This window comes from Budorcas taxicolor, chromosome 6 (genome assembly GCF_023091745.1).
Source record: "Budorcas taxicolor isolate Tak-1 chromosome 6, Takin1.1, whole genome shotgun sequence".
In the NCBI taxonomy this organism is placed as follows: domain Eukaryota; kingdom Metazoa; phylum Chordata; class Mammalia; order Artiodactyla; family Bovidae; genus Budorcas; species Budorcas taxicolor.
In genome coordinates this window covers 66,831,138-66,854,592 of record NC_068915.1, presented here as the reverse complement: position 1 = coordinate 66,854,592, position 23,455 = coordinate 66,831,138, and the positions used below count along the sequence as shown (strand labels likewise).

At 39.4% G+C, this 23,455-nt stretch overlaps 1 protein-coding gene across 1 annotated transcript in view; it reads left to right on the top strand.

Annotated features, from left to right (window-relative positions):
- Nucleotides 1-23,455, top strand: part of CORIN (corin, serine peptidase) — a 304,969-nt gene that overhangs the window by 102,795 nt on the left and 178,719 nt on the right. Inside the window, 1 exon segment of the mRNA XM_052642198.1 lies at nucleotides 16,142-16,349. Within this exon segment, the coding sequence (XP_052498158.1) occupies nucleotides 16,142-16,349 (208 nt within the window).

Below are 23,455 nucleotides of genomic sequence, written 5' to 3'. Positions count from 1 at the left end.
AGATTCCATATATATGCATTAGTATACGATATTTATCTTTCTCTTTCTGAATTACTTCACTCTGTAATAGGCTCTAGGTTCATCCACCTCATTAGAACTGACTCAAATGCATTCCTTTTTTATGGCTGAGTAATATTCCATTGTGTATATGTACCACAACTTCTTTCAGTGGACATCTAAGTTGCTTCCATGTTCTAGCTATTGTAAAGAGTTCTGCAATGAACATTGGGGTACATGTGTCTTTTTCAATTTTGGTTTCCTCAGGGTATATGTGGAGAAGGCAATGGCACCCCACTCCAGTACTCTTGCCTGAAAAATCCCAGGGACAGCGGAGCCTGGTGGGCTGCCATTTATGGGGTCGCACAGAGTCAGACACAACTGAAGCGACTTAGCAGCAGCAGCAGCAGCAGCAGGGTATATGACTAGGAATGGGATTGCTGGGTCATATGGTGGTTTTATTCCTAGTTTTTTAAGGAATCTCCCCATACTATCTTCCATTGTGGCTATATCAATTTACATTCCCACCAATGGTGAAAGAGCATTTCTTTTTCTCCACACCCTCTCCAGCATTTATTGTTTGCAGACTTTTGGGTGATGGCCATTCTCACCAGTGTGAGGTGATGTCTCATTGTAGTTTTGATTTGCATTTCTTTAATAATGAGCAATATTGAGCATCTTTTCATGTGTGTGTTAGCCATCTGTGTGTCGTCTTTGGAGAAATGTCTTTTGAGGTCTTTTTCCAACTTTTTGATTGGGTTATTTGTTTTTCTGGTATTGAGTTGTATGTGCTGCTTGTCAGTTCAGTTCAGTTCAGTCACTCAGTCATGTCTTACTCTTTGCAGCCCCATGAACTGCAGCACGCCAGGCCTCCCTGCCCATCACCAACTCCCGGAGTTTACCCAGACTCATGTTCATTGAATCGGTGATGCCATCCAGCCATCTCATCCTCTGTCGTCCCCTTCTCCTCCTGCCCTCAATCTTTCCCAGCATCAGAGTCTTTTCAAATAAGTCAGCTCTTCACATCAGGTGGCCAAAGTATTGGAGTTTCAGCTTCAGCATCAGTCCTTCCAATGAATACTCAGGACTGATCTCCTTTAGGAGGGACTGGTTGGATTTCCTTGCAGTCCAGGGGACTCTCAAGAGTCTTCTCCAACACCACAGTTCACAAGCATCAATTCTTCGGTGCTCAGCTTTCTTTATAGTCCCAACTATCACATGCATACATGACTACTGGAAAAACCATACCCTTGAGTAGACGGACTTTTGTTGGAAAAGTAATGTCTCTGCTTTTAAAAATGCTATCTAGGTTGGTCATGACTTTCCTTCCAAGGAGGAAGCGTCTTTTACTTTCATGGCTGCAATCACCATCTGCAGTGATTTTGGAGCCCCCAAAAATAAAGTCTGCCACTGTTTCCCCATCTATTTCCCATGAAGTGATGGGCCATGATCTTCGTTTTCTGAATGTTGAGCTTTAAGCCAACTTTTTCACTCTCTTCTTTCAGTTTCATCAAGAGGGTCTTTAGTTCTTCACTTTCTGCCGTAAGGGTGGTGTCATCTGCATATCTGAGGTTATTGATATTTCTCCCGGCAATCTTGAATCCAGCTTGTGCTTCCTCCAGCCCAGCGTTTCTCGTGATGTACTCTGCATATAAGTTAAATAAGCAGGGTGACAAAATACAGCCTTGATGTACTCCTTTTCCTATTTGGAACCAGTCTGTTGTTCCATGTTTGGTTCTAACTGTTGCTTCCTGACCTGCATGTAGGTTTCTCAAGAGGCATATTTTGGAAATTAATCGTTTGTCAGTTGTTTCACTTGCTATTATTTTCTCTCATTCTGAGGGTTGGGTTTTATAATCTTGTTTATAGTTTCCTTTGCTGTGCAAAAGCTTTTAAGTTTACTCAGGTCCCACTTGTTTATGTTTATTTTTATTTCCATTACTCTTGGGAGTGGGTCATAAAGGATATTGCTTTGATTTATGTCATTGAGTGTTCTGCCTATGTTTTCCTGTAAGAGTTTTATAGTTTCTGGCCTTACATTTAGTTCTTTAATCCATTTTGAGTTTATCTTTGTGTAAGGTGTTAGGAAGTGTTCTAATTTCATTCTTTTACATGTAGCTATCCAGTTTTCCCAGCACCATTTATTGAAGAGACTGTCTTTTCCCCATTGTATATTCTTGCCTCCTTTGTCAAAAATAAGGTACCCATAGGTTCATCAGTTTACTTCTGGGCTTTCTATCTTTTTCCCATTCATCTGTAGTTCTGTTTTTGTGCCAGTACCATACTGTCTTGATGACTGTAGCTTTGTAGAATGACTCGAAGTCAGGAAGATCGATTCCTCCAGCTTCATTTCTCTTTCTCAAGACTGCTTTGGCTTTTTGGGGTCATTTGTGTTTCCATATGAATTGAGTTCACTGAGTTTTAAATCATAATATCCACCTTTGCACAGTGGCAGTTTCCTAGCCAAGGACGTTTATCTGAGATGTGATTATTGCTAACTAAATTATAATATTCATACATACTTTTTATTTCTAGAGATTCTATTTGGTTTCTTTTTCAGTCTTCCAGATCTTTATTTATAGTGTGTCATTCTTTTCAAATGGTTTCAATTACTACATTTTTGTCTTTAGTTGTTTTATTCATTCTTGCTTAATAGACTCTGTCAGATTGCTCAATTGTCTGAAGTTCTCCACTTTAGTTATTATTGCTGGTTGTGACTAATGACTTATTATTCTTTCTTCGAGTGAATTGTTTCCTGTTTATTTTATGACTTTGGATTATAAACTTTTTGGATTCAGGGCATGCCACTTCGGACAATTTTGTGTTTGGTTTGGCTAGTCAACCCAGGATATCACTGTCCCAGGGCCAATTTTTGTGCTAATTTTTGGCTTGGGGGATTCTTGGATTACACATGTAGTGGTAAATTCAAATCCATGGGACCTCCAGAGTTGTACTAAGAAGAGCCCAAAGAAAGGCTTTTGTTTCAAACCAGATTCTAGGCAATCAGACGATCTCCCTGATCATATAGCTGAGCTAATTGAAAGTGAAAGTTGCTCAGTTGTGTTTGACTCTTTGTAACCCCCTTGGACTAGACCATGGAATTCTCCAGGCCAGATTACTGGAGTGGGTAACCTTTCCCTTCTCCAGGGGATCTTCCAAACCCAGGGATGGAACCCAGGTCTCCTGCACTGGAGGCAGATTCTTTCCCAACTGAGCCACCAGGGAAGCCCAAGAATACTGGAGTGGGTAGCCTATTCCTTCTCCAGCGAATCTTTGCTACCCAAAATCAAACTGGGGTCTCCAGCGTTGCAGTCAGATTCTTTACCAGCTGAGCTACCAGGGAAGCCCTAAATTTTGTGGTTAGTGTGATTTGTTATGCATGTATGCTAAGTCACTTCAGTCATGTCTGACTCTTTGCAACCCCATGAACTGTAGCCTACCAGGCTCCTCTGTCCATGGGATTCTCCAGGCAGGATTATTGGAATGGGTTGCCCTGGCCTTCTCCAGGGGATCTTCCCAACCCAGGGATCGAACCCGCATCTCTTACATTACATTACCACATCTCCTGCATTGGCAGGTGGGTTCTTTACCACTAGTGCTACCTGGGAGTTCTTGCTTTTTGTGGGGGTCTTGGTTCCTATTTGTACTTCCTATGGACTCAAAGCCTCAGCTGTTTGTTGAGATTGGTGACTTCCTCCAAGACAGGATCATTACAGTATCTGCTTATGAAATGTTCACCCATATGCTCTTCATTCCTGTGATGTCCTACTCACTGCTCTTGTTTTTGATTTACCCTTGCATTTCTGCAATTTTGAGATGTCCTTTTCTTTATGGAACATTCAGCTGTTTACATAAAAATGTTTATTTTGTTTTATCAACTATTTCTAAAGGTTTATAATGGGTGGGCTTTCAGATTACTTAGTCAACAATATTTAAGAATCTTTTCTTCAAAATAATTTTATACAGAAATTTTTAATCATATACAAAAGTAGAGAGACTAGTACATGAATGCACATATGCCCTCTTTTACTTTATCAATATTTTATTAGTTTTCTCAGGATCTTTTGTAAGCATGATTTCTAGTAGAGTTTATACTTGCTTCCATTGTTGAAAGTTAGGCTGTTGTCTGTATTGTTTGCACAGAGAATTTTGATATTAACCAGTTTGTAATTAAAATATTCTATTTCATAGTTTTAGGAAATCACCTGGAGAAATCAAAGTTTTTATAAAGCAGTATGTTAAACTACAGTGAATATTCATCATTATTAAAATTTATAATCAACAATTTCCCAATTATTAGAAACAAAATTGATTCAACATTTCCCTCTTGTGTTGGGTATTTCTTGCCTTCCACAGCATCCTTCAGATCTCTGCCTCTTTAGGTTCACATTATATTTGCCCCATTTGAAGCTGGAGCAGCCTTATCATTTTGATTTGGCTTCTTGGTATTCCAACTCTATACATTCATTCCCGTGTTAAACTTCCTGTGTTTATCTTTTTTGGCTTAATTATCCCAGAACCTTCTATCCTAGTTATTTTCATAGCCATCCTAATGTGAAAAAGTCAAGGAGTGGAGAGGTTTCAGAATTTACATTTTTCAAGGCCAGATTTATCACACAGCCATATTTTATGTCATTGACAAATGTATTCTTGTTATCTACTATAGTTGGTAACACTTAGGAAAAAAACTAGTCCACAGTTTCTTGCTTGTATCTTATTGATAAAGAAGACTTTAATGTCCAACAAATGTCTTCAACTTTAATCTGACAAATTCCCCTAATTTATCCATAGTAGAGATATAATATAGTCATTAATATTTGCTTGAGAAACTGTGTATCAAGGAAGCAAAATGACTGTTTTGTAATGAATTTGCCTTGATTTGCTTCCTTGATACACAGTTTCATTGGAAGGACTGATGCTGAAGCTGAAACTCCAATACTTTGGCCATCTCATGCGAAGAGCCGACTCATTGGAAAAGACTCTGATGCTAGGAGGGATTGGGGGCAGGAGAAGGGGACGACCACCAGGGTCCAGCCCCCGCAGGATCCAGGGAAACCTGAAGGAGAAACGGCGTCGGCGATTGATTTAGAGAGAGAAGGAAAGAAAGTTGAAGATAAGAAAATAGAGGAGAGAAAGAGGCTGATATTCCTTGGTTTACATAGAAAGCGAAAAAAACTTAAAGACAAGAAGTTTGCCCTGTTCACGGAGGCCACAGGTGCCCTCCCGGTCTCCCGAGGGAGTGAAGACGCAGAACGTCTTCCTGTTCAGGTCTTAGAAACCCAGGCAGATAAGTGAACGCAGGGAGCCCCCATGCTCCAAGGGATCAGCCTGAAAAAGAGAGGGAGAGGGAGAGAGAGAGAGAGAAAGAGAGAAGAAAAAACACAGGGTGACCAAGCTTCTGCGAGGCCCAAAAGCTTTATTTTTCAAAAGGTACTTTTATACCTTGCCTTATACATAGAGGGAAATGAAAGATGCAAGGTCATACAGAGTCAGCCCAAACATTCCAGTGGTTTTGCCCTTATCGAAACCAGGATTTTTCTGCATATCTTTCCCACAAATGATGTTTTGTACAGTATCTTCTGGCCTTGGAGGCCTGTGAACATTTTATGACCCTCTTTTGATAAAGGCTGCTCAACCAGAAAACTTAAGATTAATCATGTTAACCTTGGGTTAAATAGATTCCTTTCTTGATTGTAACTCACTACACCCTCACCCTATAGGAATGTAACTTTATTTGGAGGGTGGTGCCTGGTTTAAGAAAAAACACCCTTGGAAAAAATAAGTTTTTTGGTTATCAGAAAGAAAGGATCATAAAATGTCAGCAGGTCTCACTCATGGCCAGAAGATGATGTAATATCCCTAAGACCTTTCTTTTACATTTATGTGAAGCACCTGATTTTGATAAAGGTCAGGACTGCTGACCCCCGCGTGACTCTGTATTCATCCCTATGTGTAACAAAAGGTATATAAGCTGACCCAAAAATAAAGAAATCGGATCAGTTTCCGGAAAGACTGATTCCCCCATGTCGCTTCTTTCTTGCTCCCGTTTTTCTGGCTGAATTCCCATCTGGAGCATGGATGCTATTCCACATAATCCAAGTTATTCAGCCTCCTTTTCTCCACTAATCTTCCTACTACACTATCCATTTCTAATCTCTCTATATCTGTGATTAAATATGTATTTTTCCAAAGACGCCGGCTCCGTCCCCACCTTCAAATCACCCTGGATCCACCGGGGTTGGACCCCGGCAGTTGAATAAAAGAGTTTCATCAAGTTATGAACATTTGGCTACCATTTAAACATCTTAGAATCAGGTAGTATGGATGTGTGTTTAAATGATAGGGGAGATCTAGTTTTATACATATATATATATTCATGCACATATATATACACATATATGTATATATACACACATATATATTATACTGAAAGCTTGAAGATTTGAAAAATATTTCACCAAGTGGCTTGAGGTTGCTTTCAAAATGTTAAGTCTGGAATATTTGTAATTATACAAAAACTGTTAAACCCTAAACCTCGTAATTCTCCTGGCAGGAGTAGCTAGCTCTTAATTCTGACCATTTACACAGTGTTACCACTACAGATGGTGATTGCAGCCATGAAATTAAAAGACACTTCCTCCTTGGAAGGAAAGTTATGACCAACCTAGATAGCATATTAAAAAGCAGAGACATTACTTTGCCAACAAAGGTTCGTCTAGTCAAGCCTATGGTTTTTCCAGTGGTCATGTATGGATGTGAGAGTTGGACTGTGAAGAAAGCTGAGCACCAAATAATTGATAATTTTGAACTGTGGTGTTGGCGAAGACTCTTGCGAGTTCCTTGGACTGCAAGGAGATCCAACCAGTCCATCCTAAAGGAGATCAGTCCTGGGTGTTCATTGGAAGGACTGATGCTGAAGCTGAAACTCCAATACTTTGGCCACCTGATGCAAAGCGCTGACTCATTTGAAAAGACCCTGATGCTGGGAAAGATTGAGGGCAGGAGGAGAAGGGGATGACAGAGGATGAGATGGATCGATGGCATCATAGACACAATGGACATGGGTTTGGGTGGAATCTGGGGGTTGGTGATGGATAGGAAGGCCTGGTGTGCTGTGGTTCATGGGGTCTTAACGTGTTGGACATGACTGAGCAACTGAACTGGGTGTATATTCTTCGGTATCAAGTGATTTCTATTCACAGGACAAAGTCTCTCCATAAATGTGGAAGGATGCTGAGAACAAACACAAATAAATAATATCTTATCACTTAGTCCAGTTGTTGTAATGAGAGCAAATTAAGATAATGTTATAAAGAGGCCCAGGAGTACTTTGAATGGTGTGCTTATGGGAACTTTGCTGAAACCCCCTCCTGGACCACCCCCCCCCCCCCCCCCGCCCCAGAAAGCTGGTTCTCTGAAGCAAGCCTTCGCTGTGGCTTCTTACTCCAACAGAAAATCTGAGCTGCTATGATTAATCTAGTGGAGAGAAGGGAGCTGCTTTCCTTTGATACTTTTATTTGGTGGCTACAAATCTTTAGTAAATATGAAATGATGACAACTTAAATGTTATAATATGAACAATGAAGACAGATGAGCCTGTCTTCAATGAGCCTGAATATAAATTATTGAAAATCAAAACACTGACATCTAAATTTGAGAAAATATATTTGTGCTGCCTCAATATTTGATTCTGGTATATTTCTTAAGAAAGGAGTTCACTTTCAAAACTAACTTTCCTTTGTCCTGTCCTAATAAGTAAAGATTTATTGTGATATTAGGCTCTGCTAATTAAAGCACGTCTGCTGCTTTGTTTCTTGCTGAGTATTAGTACTATGACTGTGTGTATCAATGCCAGACAGTAAAGTGTCTGTTGTCTGTCTCCCGTGACTAGAATAAAAGCTCCATAAGGGCAGGGATTTTGTTTTCAGTTTCAGTTCAGTCACTCAGTCGTGTCCAACTCTTTAAGACCCCATGAATCACAGCACGCCAGGCCTCCCTGTCCATCACCAACTTCCGGAGTTCACTCAGACCCACGTCCATCGAGTCAGTGATGCCATCCAGCCATCTCATCCTCTGTCGTCCCCTTCTCCTCCTGCCTCCAATCCCTCCCAGCATCAGAGTCTTTTCCAATGAGTCAACTCTTTGCATGAGGTGGCCAAAGTACTGGAGTTTCAGCTTCAGCAGCATTCCCTCCAAAGAAATCCCAGGGCTGATCTCCTTCAGAATGGACTGGTTGGATCTCCTTGCAGTCCAAGGGACTCTCAAGAGTCTTCTCCAACACCACAGTTCAAAAGCATCAATTCTTCGGTGCTCAGCTTTCTTCACAGTCCAACTCTCACATCCATACGTGACCACAGGAAAAACCATAGCCTTGACTAGACGGACCTTTGTTGGCAAAGTTAATGTCTCTGCTTTTCAATATGCTGTCTAGGTTGGCCATCACTTTTCTTCCAAGGAGTAAGAGTCTTTTAATTTCATGGCTGCAGTCACCATCTGCAGTGATTTTGGAGCTCCCCAAAATAAAGTCTGACACTGTTTCCACTGTTTCCCCATCTATTTCCCATGAAGTGATGGGCCCAGATGCCATGATCTAGAGGCTTTTTAGTTCCTCTTCACTTTCTGCCATAAGGGTGGTATTATCTGCATATCTGAGTTATTGATATTTCTCCCAGCAATCTTGATTCCAGCTTGTGCTTCTTCCAGCCCAGCGTTTCTCATGATGTACTCTGCATATAGGTTAAATAAGCAGGGTGACAGTATATAGCCTTGACGTACTCCTTTTCCTATTTGGAACCAGTCTGTTGTTCCATGTCCAGTTCTGACTGTTGCTTCCTGACCTGCATATTGCATCATGTCATTTGCTCTGTGAGCTACTCTAGTGGTTCAGACGATAAAGAATCTGCCTGCAGTGAAGGAGTCTTGGGTCCAAGCCCTGGGTTGGGAAGATCCCCTGGAGAAGAGAATGGCTACCCACTCCAGTATTTTTGCCTGGAGAGTCCCATAGACAGAAGGGCTTGGCAGGTTACAGCCCATGGTGTCAGAGTCGGACATGACTGAGTGACTAAGCACACACACATGCACATTTGCTCTGCTCCTCAAGCAGTGCCTGACACAGATACTGCTACTACTAAGTCGCTTCAGTCGTGTCCGGCTCTGTGCAACCCCATAGACGGCAGCCCACCAGGCTCCCCCGTCCCTGGGATTCTCCAGGCAAGAACACTGGAGTGGGGTGCCATTTCCTTCTCCAGTGCATGAAAATGAAAAGTGAAAGGGAAGTCGCTCAGTCGTGTCCGACTCCTAGTGACCCCATGGACTACAGCCCATCAGGCTCCTCTGTCCATAGGATTTTCCAGGCAAGAGTACTGGAGTGGGGCGCCATTGCTTTCTCCTGACACAGATAAGAAGTCAATAAATATTTGTTGAATGAGTAGTGAAAAAGTAGTGAATGAGTAGTGAAAAAGCCCACCAGCCTCCATGGAACTCATGGGGCCCCAACCAATGTGGTTGAAATTCCAGGGAGGAAATATCTTCAATTTTAATGTTTGGATTATGGGCACAGCTGTTGATGGAAAGAGACTTGGACTTGGTTAGGATGATTTGAGTTGAATTTTAGCTTTGGCATTTATTAGCTGTGTGAATCTTTAATTTTTTTAAACTTAAACTTGTTTATTGAAGAATAGTTTATTTACAGTGTTGTATTAGGTTCAGATATATAGCAAGTGATTCAGTTATATGTGTGTGTATGTGTGTGTATATATATATATATATTTTCAGATTCTCTTCCATTATATGTTATTATAAGATATTGAATGTAGTTCCCTGTGCCATATAGGTGGTCCTTCTTATTTATTTATTTTATGTATAGTAGTGTGTATATTGGAGAAGGATGGAAGAGCCTGGTAGGCTGCAGTCCATGGGGTCACTAAGAGTTGGACACGACTGAGCGATTTCACTTTCAATTTTCACTTTCCACTTTCACGCATTGGAGAAGGAAATGGCACCCCACTCCAGTGTTCTTGCCTGGAGAATCCCAGGGACGGGGAAGCCTGATGGGCTGCCGTCTATGGGGGCGCACAGAGTTGGACACAACTGAAGTGACTTAGCATCAGCAGCAGCAGTGTGTATATGTTAATCCCAAACTCCTAATTTATTCCTCCTCTTGCTTTCCCCTTTGGTATGTGAGTCTATTTCTGTTTTGTAAATATTATTTGCATCATTTCTTTAGATTCCACGTATAAGTGATATCATATAATATTTGTCTTTCTCTGTGTGACGTACTTCACTTAGTATGATAATCTCTAGGTCCATCCATGTTGCTGCAGATGACGTTATTCTTTTTTATTTAGTTGCTCATTCATGTCAGACTCTTTGCAACTCCATGGACTGTATCCCACCAGGCTCCTCTGTCCATCAGATTCTCCAGGCAAGAATACAGGAGTGGGTAGCCATTCTCTTCTCCAGGGGATCTCTTGACCCAGGGATCAAACCTGGGTTTCCTGCACTTCAGGCAGCTTCTTTACTATCTGAGCCACCATGGAAGCTCTATTCTTTTTTATAGCTGAGTAATATTTCGCTGTATACATTACTACATCTTTATCCATTCCTCTGTTGATGGATATTTAGGTTTAGTGATGTGAATCTTATGGGAAAATTACTCAAACCTTGTTTCCTCAGCTGTGAAACAGAGTTACTTGTAAGGAGGGCAAAGTACATGAAAGGGCAGAAAACAATGCTACAGTTTTTCAGTAAATAGTGGAGATAAAAATATGCAGGTAAAAGTGCCATATGTAACCACAAAAAGCTAGAATTTAAACTACAGAGGTAGGAATGAGAGTTATCATCTGGGAAAACAGCAACAAAATTAATGACAGACTGGATGAAAGGAATGATAAAGGAAAACTTGTGAAGAGGGCCAGTGCTGCCGTGGCTTTCTTCCCAGATCACTATAGCAGGCTGTGTGTAGAGAACTCGCCCTTACAGTCCTGTCAAATCCTCAAGATCTGGAAGTCAGACAAACAAATGTTGAAGCATCCACAAGGAAGTCTTGTAAAGAAAATTCATGAGGTAAAATAAGTAAGTTAGGGCAAACCAAGCCAAACTCTGATAAAATATTCCCTTCTGATACAATGGAATCCTTATCAGTAGCCCTTCAATTAAATGTGAAATCATACATAGGAAGTCAGAAAGGTTACTGAGGTTTCTTGTTAGTTTGTGTCTACAAAAGGTTATCTTTGGTCCAGAAAAGACAGCAAAGTACTTTAGAAAGTTGACATTTTATTATTTTTAATTTAAGAAGATTTTTCCTGTCAAATAACACTATTATGTGATAATCATTATGGTTTAGATACTATTTTGCTTTTATTTAAATATGATCTTTGTTTGGTCTTAAGGGATTTTTAAAAAGAACCCATTGCTGAAATAAATTCTGTGCAAGAATTTTCTGAAGTTAATTTTGCATTAAAAATAATCATATAAGTAAGAATTTCTAGCTCCACATTACCTAATTCCAAAAGTAGACAACACAGAATTTATCCTAATTCCCAAATGAGCATAAGGAAAACTTTTAAAGCAGACCTATCTTTCTTTCCTCATTCCAGTAACTAGAAGTTTTAGCAATGTGATGTGAGTTGAGAAAGCCCCAGTTTTATCTAGAAACTATTGAGTCTGATTAAGAAAACAAAAAAATCAATATCTTCTTCAATACAAGCAGCATTTTATTTTTCATATTAAATTTTTTCCCTCAAATTGGGACCTGTGTTTTAATCAGCATATACTTTGATAATTTGTTATTAAATCATGCCTTATTGGCAATGCTGTTTTAGAATTTAGGAACTAATTAAAATAAATATTTCTGGTTCACCAGAAATACATTGCATCAAGAAGTAATTTTGCTCTTAAAATCTGTTTCTAAGTTTTCCTCCTCAAGTTCACCAACTTAAAGTAACTATTATTTAAAAGACACATTTAATTGAATAATAATGTCTATAGGAACACTATGGTTAATTATTTATTGTATTATTTTATCTATTCTTACACAGCAACATCCTTGCCTTCTAATTTCTACTGGAGTCAGTAGTAAATACCCAGGGAAGAAAAACAAACATTCCCCTCTTTTCTCTACCTTATGAAAATCAAGTTGGAAGAGCAGCAACAATAAATGAATCCGTTTCCAAAAGTGCCCTTCCTTTCCCCTCAGAGAAATGACTCTGCATGGTGCCTATTTTGTAGTTGGCTTATGCAAAATCATTTGCCCCTCATGAGAATGTGCACAAATTCAAGACTAGAATTACATGTTTCAAAGGCAAGAACATTCTGGGGAAAAAACAACATTTGACATGCACACTGAGGCAGAAGGGATGATGATAGGAAATTTATACAATTTCTTGAATATAAAAGGCTTGAAATCAAGAGTCTTAAAAAGTAATTTCCTTTTATATTTTTTGGCTATTAGCAAATTCTCAGTTGAGTGCTTTTCTGCCCAGATTCAAGTTTTTAGTCATTCTGTGTCACGTGCAATTATGATTCTGTCTTTGTAGTAATTTTTTCCCTACCGTTAGTAAGTACCCTGTTTTTATCGTTTCTGTCAGGTATTTTTGATCAGCAAATCCAGTTGTTCTTCATTAAGTCTTCCCTAGTCATTCACGCTACATTGAGTTCTTGCTCTTTTGAATTCCTTTGGCATTTGTTGTATTATTGACAGCTGTGGTATAGAGGGATGAATGCTGGCCTGAGAGATGGAGGACCTGTGTATCAGCCCCACCTCTGTTACTGACTGTTGTTGTTGTTACTGACTGTTGTTGTTGTTACTAAGTTGTGTCTGACTCTTTGTGGCCCCATGGAGCTACAGCATGCCAGGCTTCGCTGTCCTCCACTATGTCCCGGAGTTTGCTCAAATTCACATCCATTGAGTCAGTGATGCCACCCAACCATCTCATCCTCTGTTACCCACTCCTCCTCCTGCCCTCAATCTTTCCCAGCATCAGGGTCTTTCCCAATGAGCTGACTCTGTATCGGGTGGCCAAAGTACTAGAGCTTCAGCTTCGGGATCAGTTCTTCCAACGAATATTCAGGATTGATTTCCTTTAGGATTAACTGGTTTGATCTCCTTGCAGTCCAAGGGACTCTCAAGAGTCTTCTCCAACACCACAGTTCAAAAGCATCAGTTGTTTGGCGCTCAGCTTTCTTTATGATCTAACTCTCACATCCATACATGACCACTGGAAAAACCAGAGCTCTGACTAGACGGACATTTGTTGGCAAAGTGATATCTTTGCTTTTTAATATGCTGTCTAGGTTTGTCATAGCTTTCTTTCCAAGAAGCAAGCGCCTTTTAATTTCATCGCTGCAGTCACCATCCACAGTGATTTTGAAGCCCAAGAAAAAAATCTGTCACTGCTTCCACTTTTTCCCCTTCTATTTGCCATGAAGTGATGGGACTTGATGCCATGATATTCGTTTTTTGAATGTTGAGTTTTAAGCCAGCTTTTTCACTCTCCTCTTTTACCCTCAAGAGGCTCTTCAGTTACTGAGTGTCCTGCCAATCACTTTTTGTCTATGTCCCTAGCTACCTATTTGTCTATCCATCCTGTCCATCCATCTATCACATTTCCATCTACCTACATATCTATGAGGACTTTAGTTCCTTCATCTATAATGAGAGTTTATAATCCTAATAGGATTACTTTGGAAAACTCTATAAAACTATTATATAAGTATAAAACATTATTATTTTTGTCCATACCAATTATTTTGAGACATATGTTAAGGTTTCAGACTATTGTTTATCATTTTTCTCTTTTCCCAAAGGAATTTGCTATTAGAAAATCTTTTTTTTTCTTTTGTACAGCTCACACTGTCATGAACATGATAGAGCCAACTAAAGTATGATTTTCCTTATTATCTTGTATTTTTTAAGTGATCACTCAGTATTCTGTGTTTTCTTTGCCTTGGTGGGATAAATGAACCTTTTGATGATCTCATCCAAAATGGCTTGTCATCAAGTATATACACCCCAAAGCTGATGACTCCTAAAGAAAATAATGTAATATAAAATGAAGGATACCATGTGATATTATCTATGAATATAAATATGGATCTTGTGGTATATCATTTTACGCTTTTTGGCCTCTTTCTTTCATAGGCCATTAGGAATTATCTTCTTTAAAAACTGTTTTTAACATTATAACCCTCTTTGTGTTAGCTTAAGGTAGCTCCAAATGGAAGTTACTCAGAATACATAAATTTGAAGATCTAGAATTTCCACATAATAGCTGTGCACTCCTCAACAGATACCTTAGCTTTTCCAAAACTGGCTTCGTGTGTAATACAGAAATGATATCACTTTCCTGGGTTATAGAAATGAGATCATTCTGAACGAGGAGATCTGAGCACTTGTTTTGGTGCCTGGCACAAACCTGATTTGTAATCGGTTTTCTTGATACTGAATTTTTCATGAATTGTTTCATATTTTGGATGGACATAAATTTACTCTTACCTCTTGTAAGCCAACTTTTCTGCTTGTAGCACATACATAGAATTGTATCATTTTGAACTCCACTGTCTGTACCTTCTTTTGGCTTGTAATGCTCTCCCACACCAATGCATTTTAACTTCCTTCCTGAAAGACTTCAGTGTCATATTTGTGAAACTTGCCCAGAACTCCTACCTCGGCACTCATGTGAAGCTGAATGCATGTTTATGCCTATTTGTGTTCTGTCTACATATTTTAGTTTGGATTTTTCTTCCTTTCTGATTCCTTTATTTCCCATTTTGCATTATGAGTTTGATGAAGTCTAAAAAAATGCACCCTTCATTTTTTGGCCAATCGTGCAAATTTATAGCATGAAGGAGAAGAAAAAGCCATGGAAGTGATCCTTCTCAGGAGCGCCAGTTTGGAGGAAAATAAGGTCAGAGTCTCTGAGCTGACCCTGAACTGTTGACATGGGCAGGACTGGAAACTCTTGATAATCATCTATTTTAAAAAACAGGATCATGGTATAACAATTAGTTTGTGATTAGTAACTTTTACTTATTATAGACATCATTCTATGTGATTAATAGTCTTCTAAAGCATCTTTCATGTAACTGAGTTTTCTGTTGTTTGTTCCATAATATTTTAAACCAGTTTCCTCTGTTGAATGTTTAGGTGATTGCTATTTTTTTAAAGTATAAGCTGTACAGAGATGAAGATCCCTGTAGATAAATCCATGTGCACAACTGTGATTTTTTTATGATAAATTTTTAGAAATACTACAGTGTCAAAGTATATGCATTTTTTAAATACATATTTTTTGATACATATTGCCCAGCCCAGCTGTGATCTAGAATAGTGATTGCCATCTGGCTAGGTGAGAGTGTTTTTCTTCACACATTTTCCCAGTACACAGATGTTATCCCTCTGTGAATATTAGCAGCTTGATTTTGTGATCACAAACATACTTCTTTTCTCTTTCTTTTCTGAAAAATTTGTTATGTGATATTTAAAGAGTACACTCCATTTGTAGTTATTACAAAATATTGGCTATATTCCCTGTGTATACAATATATCCTGTAGCCTATCTCACACCTAGTAGATTGTATCTGCCACTCCCTTACCCCTGTATTCCACTCCATTCTTACTGGTGACCACTAGTTTGTTCTCTGTGTCTGTAAGTCTGCTTCTTTTGGTTATATTCACTAGTTTGTTGTATTTTTTAGATTCCACATGTCATGATATCATATAGCATTTGTCTTTCTCTGACTTATTTCACTTAGCACAGTACCCTCCAAATCCATCCATGTTGTTGCAAATGGCAAAATTTCAAATGTTTCTTTTTGTTGATTTAGTAGGTTTCAGTTATATATATATATATGTATATATATATATATACACACACACATATACATATACACACACACATATACATATACACACACATATTACATTTTTATCCATTCGTATTGATGGACACTTAGGTTGCTTTCATATCTTGACAATTGTAAATAATGCTGCTATATATGTATATGTCTTATTGTACGTCCATAATTATTCTGACTTGCAGATTTATTTTATGGTATGAACACATTAGCCTATCATATCAAATGAGCTTATAAATATATAATTCTTATGTGTCTTCTCCTCAATGTAATTTTCTTACCTTCCCAGGTGCCTGCATGAACATCACCCACAGCCAGTGTCAGATATTGCCCTACTACACCACGCTGACATCTCCCCTCTCCATTGTCAAAAGCATGGAAATGGAGAAGTTCCTCAAATTCTTCACCTACCTCCATCGCCTCGGTTGCTATCAACATATCATGCTTTTTGGCTGCAACCTGGCCTTTCCCAAGTGCATCAGGGATGGTGCTGACAGGTATTTTGGAACCAAAAGCATTCAGTGATAAGAGTCAGTGGTAGCAGGAGTGTCTGAGAGTCATCTCAAGCTACCGCCTTTTGTTTTGATTGTTGTTAAAGGAAGAAAAAAACCCCACACCAGTCATAGCCAGTGGTAATTCTTTTGAAGTAGACATTTTTGGAAAATCTGGGATAATTTTATTTATGGCAATAAATTATTCAGGCTGGTTATGGCGCCATCAGTCGTAGTAGTCAGTAAGTGTTTTGGTCTTCCAGCAGAAGACAGCACACTCAAAGGGTGATGGAAAAGAGAGGATTTATGGAGGTGTGGGCAAGGTTACGAGAACAAGGGATGGTCAAGGAGCAGACAGACCTGGAGAGGGCTGCGGGCAAGGGGTCTCCCAGCAAGTCAAGTGCTGTCACTTAAGACCAAGGAGCAAGGACACTGCCAGCCAGTTGGTCCTGCAGGGAGAGAGAGGAGGGCATAAACGCCCTGACCTCACTCTCCTCCTGCCTTCCTGTCTGCCAAGGCCTCACACCAATTGCACTTGCCCACAACCATTGGGCAAGGGCAAGTAATTGATGTGAGCACAATAGATGAGATCCAAAATCTCATCCCAATATCATCAGCTCCGAAGTCCCAAATCTCATTTAAATCCGATCTGGGTAAGACACTGGTGATTCTTATGGTCAACACTTGAACCCAGAGCGTTTGAGGAGGAGGACAAAGGATAGAAGCAGAGGGTCAGAGGCTGTCCAGCATGATGTCAAGTAGGATTAGAAATGATTTTCTTTGGGGGGCCCTGAGGGAGAACATGTGAGTTCGTGTGTTTTGTAAGCTCATTTTTTTTTTTAACGGAAATATATGGACATGTGACATTAGTTCTGGGTGTACCACCTGAAGCAATATATGTGTGTGTTGTAAAGTGATCACAACAGTAAGTCTAGTTAACATCCACCACTACACATAGTTAACAGGTTGTTTTTTTTTTTCTGATGAAAACTTTTAAGATCTTCTCTCTTAACAACTTTCAGACATGCAATGTGGTATTATTTACCATAGTCTCCTTGTTTACATTATACCCCTATGCCTTATTTATTTTGAAATAGTGTAATTTCAATATTATATTAAATAATTTTCTATCAAAGTAAATCAATATGTTATGGAATATTTGAAATTGTATACAGCTTTTTAAATTTCAAAGCATTGTTAAGTACATAATCTTATATTACATCAATTATTTTCTGAATTAATGTTAGAAACTTGTCAGGGTAGTAATGAGAGAATGAATTGTATTTTTAAATTCAAATAGGTTTTATGTTATTTGTACCAATTTAATGTATAAAGAATGTTTTGAGTATAACAAAGGTATTTATTATTTTAACTGGAAAAAGCCTACATTACCATAAAATAAAAACCAAGTAGAGAAGAAACAATAGATTCTAAATTGTAGAAGTAAGTATGCAAGCACTGTTAACAGACACAGCTTTCAGGAAAATGTTTCCTTGAAAGACTCATTTGCAGAGAATGCTTGCATAATAAAGAGAGAAACTCTGTTAGGTCTTTCTTAAGAGTCAAACTTTGTAATAGTGGCAGAGAACTATCTGTTATGTTCCTAGAACAGTGGCATTATAACCTGGTGGTGGTTACTTTAATTTCCTAGGGTGACTGTAACAAATTACTACAGGCTGGGTGTTTTAAACAGAAATTTACTCTCTCACAGTTCTAGAAGCTAGAAGTCCAAAATCTGTCTGGGCTGTGCTCCCTCTGGGGGTTCCAGGGAGAGAATGCGTTTCCTTTCTTTGCCAGTTTCCAGTGGTTTCAAGCATTCTTGACTTGTGGCCATGTCACTCCAGTCTCTGTCTCCATCTTCACATTGCCTTCTTCTCTGTGTATCTTTGTTTGCCTTTTGGAGACACTTGTCACTGGACTTAGGGCTTACGCATGCAGATAAGCCAAGATGATCTCATCATCACCAGATCTTTATATCTGCAAAGGCCCTTTTTTCCCAAATAAGGCCATATTCATAGGTTCCCAAGGTTAAGACCTGGCCATGTCTTTTGGGGGCCACCATGGCTATGGTTTTTCCAGTGGTCATGTATAGATGTGAAAGTTGGGCTGTGAAGAAAGCTGAGCGCTGAAGAATTGATGCTTTTGAACGGTGTTGTTGGAGAAGACTCCTGAGAGTCCCTTGGACTGCAAGGAGATCCAACCAGTCCATTCTAAAGGAGATCATTCCTGGGTGTTCTTTGGAAGGACTGATGCTAAAGCTGAAACTCCAGTACTTTGGCCACCTCATGCAAAGAGTTGACTCATTGGAAAAGACTCTGATGCTGGGAGGGATTGGGGGCAGGAGGAGAAGGGGACGACAGAGGATGAGATGGCTGAATGACATCACCGACTCGATGGACGTGAGTTTGAGTGAACTCTGGGAGTTGGTGATGAACAGGGAGGCCTGGCATGCTGCGATTCATGGAATTGCAAAGAGTCGGACATGACTGACTGACTGAACTGAACAGAACTGATTCGACACACAGGCTAGAAGTTGTGCGTCTAAGCCTACTCGTCTGTAAAATGTAGATAATCATGCTTTACAAAGTTCACGTGAAGATTAAATGACAGTGTGAAGCTTTTATGAAGAGCTCGGTAAAAGTCAGCAATAGCTCTCAGTGGATCAAAAAGAAGAGGCAGTACTGATGATACTGAGAGCACAGAGTATTTCTACTATATGCTAGATATTGAAGGATTGCAGGAAACATGGAAGATACTGTATGAATGGAAAGAAAATTAGGTAGAATACTCAAGGTTGCTGGAGTTGGATTCTGTTTCTGCATAATTTCAACAATTTCACTTATATCTCTTTGCTTTAATTTCTCTATGGACTCATGAGTATGTAAATAAAACAAAGAGAGAGAGTGCATTCAGCCTCCAGGAGACTCTTAAACTCATTTTGATCATCTTTTTATGATAATTCAATCTCTACTCCAGCTAAATCAGTTGTAATATTCTAGTTAAGCTGCTCAGAGTCTGCAGGGCACATTTAGGTAAAATTTGTTTTTCTCCTGACCTAGTTCATCCTGAGAAATGCTCTCATGTAAGAGTTTTCCATTTTCTCTGTTATAATGGATAATAATTTATAGTCAATTTTCAGGTATCTTTTGGGGACTTCTCCTACTTTTTATAACACTTATTATTGTATTATATTTACTTTTCTAATTGTACTTTCAGACCAGTGTGCATGAGACCCGCAAGCTAAATGTAATAAGCACAATCAGTTCAGAAAGGTAAAACATACAAAATAATTCTTATCCTATTATATATCAAATATTTTTTTATATTTCACTATTTTGGATCATTTGTTTTACTGATTTTCTCTACTATTCAAATAACGTGTGCTCACTCAATCATGTCCGACTCTTTGCAGCCCCATGGACTCTATGAGACTTCTCTGTCCATGGGATTCTCCAGGCAAGAATACCAGAGTGGGTAGCCATTCCCTTCTCCAGGGATTCAAATAATAGAAAATTGCTTTTATTCTATCCTAGAGAAGACAGATACTTAATAATATTTAGAGTTAAATTTTAAAACATCGACTGTGATATATAAGTAGTACATTTTTTAACCTGTCCCTTTAAGATCTCAACTATACTCAGCTATATTATATAGCAATGAACTTACTCTATAACAATTAAACTTAACAGTTTAATTGAACAGTTTCATTAATAGTTTCATTTACTAAAGAATAAATGTGTGTATCAGGGACTATAATACAGGATAATTAAAGGATACCTTATAACACAGAATAATCCATAGTTATATTGATTCAATAAAATATATCTCAAGGTATAGAGATTTGGCTGATAAATGATTTAGGTAGCTCTAATATTATGTGACTTAGAAGGAATAGCTTAAAAATATCAGAAAGTTGGTAGAGAGAAATGAGCAGTTCCTAGGCCAGTAGAATGACAGCTGTTTCTGGATGACTTTTGACACACTTTAAGTCTCTGTGTTTGGAAGAGGAGGCAGCCATTGCAGCCACATGCTTTTGATATATAACCATCACCCTTTCCTACAGGGCTGAAATAATAGGCCTATGACTTTACAAAGCTGAAGCAGGGTTAATGGCCTGAAAGGTGCAGCCTTGGCTTTGTTTCTAGAAGACACCCAGGAGATCCTGCTAGTCTTCATTACCTCACTTACACCTTCTAGTACTTTGCAGAGGAACTTTGCTCATGAAATAAATTCTTAACATTAAAAAATGGGATATTTGCTATTGATTTTTTCCTCTGGAGTGCTGATTTGCCTCTCCATCCTTAGCAGATATTTTTAACATCTGTAGAAAGGAAATAATTCTTATTTACTGTTTATTTTGGTAGCTCGTATACCATATTCAAATGATACGGTGAGGATGAACATGGTTCCTACCCAAGGGGCTAAGTCGCTTTAGTTGTGTCTGACTCTTTGCAACCCCACGGACTGTATAGCACTGCAAACCCCTCTGTCCATGGGATTCTTCAGGCAAGAATATTGGAGTGGGTTGTCATTTCCTCCTCCAGGAAATCATCCCTTACCCCAGGGATCAATTCTGAGTCTCCTGCTTTACAGGCAGATTCTTTACCACTTGAGCCTACACAAGGATGACTTGCAAATTTGTGAAGTGTTCCACGTTTTTTGCTTTTTGATTAAGACAATTCATATAAAGTATTTGTGCTTCCCTGGTGGCTCAGACGGTAAAGCGTCTGCCTGCAATGCAGGAGACCTGGGTTTGATCCCTGGGTTCGATCCCTGGGTTGGGAAGATCTCCTGGAGACGGAAATGGCAACCCACTCCAGTACTCTTGCCTGGAAAATCCCATGGATGGAGGAGCCTGGTAGGCTACAGTCCATGGGGTTGCAAAGAGTCAGACATGATTGAGTTATTTCACTTTATAAAGTATTTAGCGCAATACCTGAGTCATCATGTCCCAATCAAAGTTTAGCTAATACATCAATTTTGGAGTCAATATTTCTCACGCCAGACCTAATTGAATTTGTCCAAAAAAGTATGAAATATGTCAGTTTCTGTTATACATATTTTAGTCGTGAAAATAGATAAATCATATGAAAAAAATATTTATTTATCCACATAACTAGGGACTAAAGAAAGCTTATATCTCAAACCTGGGATGTATAGGATAGTTTTCTGCCATGTATTCAAGTTTCATAGCTTTGTGGAAGGGGTTGAGGGAGGTTTCTCAAACGAACTTCTTTAAAAGCACTATGCTTTCCCCTGAATAAATAATATGTTCCCTGGACATCAGAGAACTTAATCTGGCAAATGCAGAGAATGCACTTGAAAGTCTGGGGACAGACGAAACCTGACTTAAACCACAGCCCTGCCAATGTGCAGCTATAAGGTTTTGGCACTTCAGTTGACCTTTCTGACCTTCAGTTTCCTCTCCTGTTTAGTGAAAGTGATAATTCCCACCTTTTAGTTGCATTGCATTCGTCAAGTCAGCAAATCTGGAAGACCCATGAGTGGCCACAGGACTTGAAAAGATCAATCCTCATCCCAATTCCCAAGAAGGTTAGCACTAAAGAATGTGCTAACCATCGGACAATTTCACCCATCTCCCTTGTTAGTAGGGTCATCCTTAAAATCTTGCATGCTAGGCTTCAGCATTATGTCAACCAAGAACTTCAGATGTCCAAGCTGGGTTTAGAAAAGGAAGAGGAACCAGAAATCAAATTGTGAACATTTGCTGTATCACAGAGAAAGCTAAGGAATTCCAGACACATCTACCTCTGTTTCATCTACTATGCCAAAGCCTTTGACTGTGTGGATCATAATAAACTGTGGAAAGCTCTTAAGGAGATGGGAATACCAGATCATCTTACCTGTCTCCTGAGAATCTTGTATGTACGTCAAGAAGCAATAATCAGAACACTGTATGGAACAACTGATTGGTTCAAGATTGAGAAAGGAGTACGGCAGGGCTGTCTGCTGTCACCCTGTTTGTTTAATCTATACGCTGAGCACATCATGAGAAGTGCTGGGCTGGATGAGTTACAAGCTGGAATCAAGACTGGTGGCAAAAACATCAACAACCTCAGATATGTGGATGATACCACCCTAATGGCAGAAAGTGAAGAACTAAAGAGCCTCTTGATGAGGGTGAAGGAGGAGAGTAAAAGAGTCAACTTAAAAATAAATATTAAAAAAACTAAGATCATGGCATCTGGTCCCATTCAGTTCAGTTCAGTCGCTCAGTCGTGTCCGACTCTTTGCGACCCCATGAATCACAGCACGCCAGGCCTCCCTGTCCATCACCAACTCCCGGAGTTCACTCAGACTCACGTCCATTGAGTCAGTGATGCCATCCAGCCATCTCATCCTCGGTCGTCCCCTTCTCCTCCTGCCCCCAATCCCTCCCAGCATCAGAGTCTTTTCCAATGAGTCAACTCTTCACATGAGGTGGCCAAAGTAGTGGAGTTTCAGCTTTAGCATCAGTCCTTGCAAAGAAATCCCAGAGCTGATCTCCTTCAGAATGGACTGGTTGAATCTCCTTGCAGTCCAAGGGACTCTCAAGAGTCTTCTCCAACACCACAGTTCAAAAGCATCAATTCTTTGGCGCTCAGCCTTCTTCACAGTCCAACTCTCACATCCATACATGACCACAGGAAAAACCATAGCCTTGACTAGATAGACCTTTGTCGGCAAAGTAATGTCTCTGCTTTTGAATATGCTATCTAGGTTGCTCATAACTTTTCTTCCAAGGAGTAAGCGTCTTTTAATTTCATGGCTGCAATCACCATCTGCAGTGATTTTGGAGCCCCCAAAAATAAAGTCTGACACTGTTTTTACTGTTTCCCCATCTATTTCCCATGAAGTGATGGGACCGGATGCCATGATCTTCGTTTTCTGAATGTTGAGCTTTAAGCCAACTTTTTCACTCTCCTCTTTCACTTTCATCAAGAGGCTTTTTAGTTCCTCTTCACTTTCTGCCCATGGAAGTAGTGACATTTCCTCTTCCTAGGCTCTAAAATCCCTGCAGATGCTGATGGCAGCCATGAAATCAGAAGACATTTGCTTCTTGACAGGAAAGCTATGACAAACATAGGCAGTGTGTTGAGAAGCAGAGATGT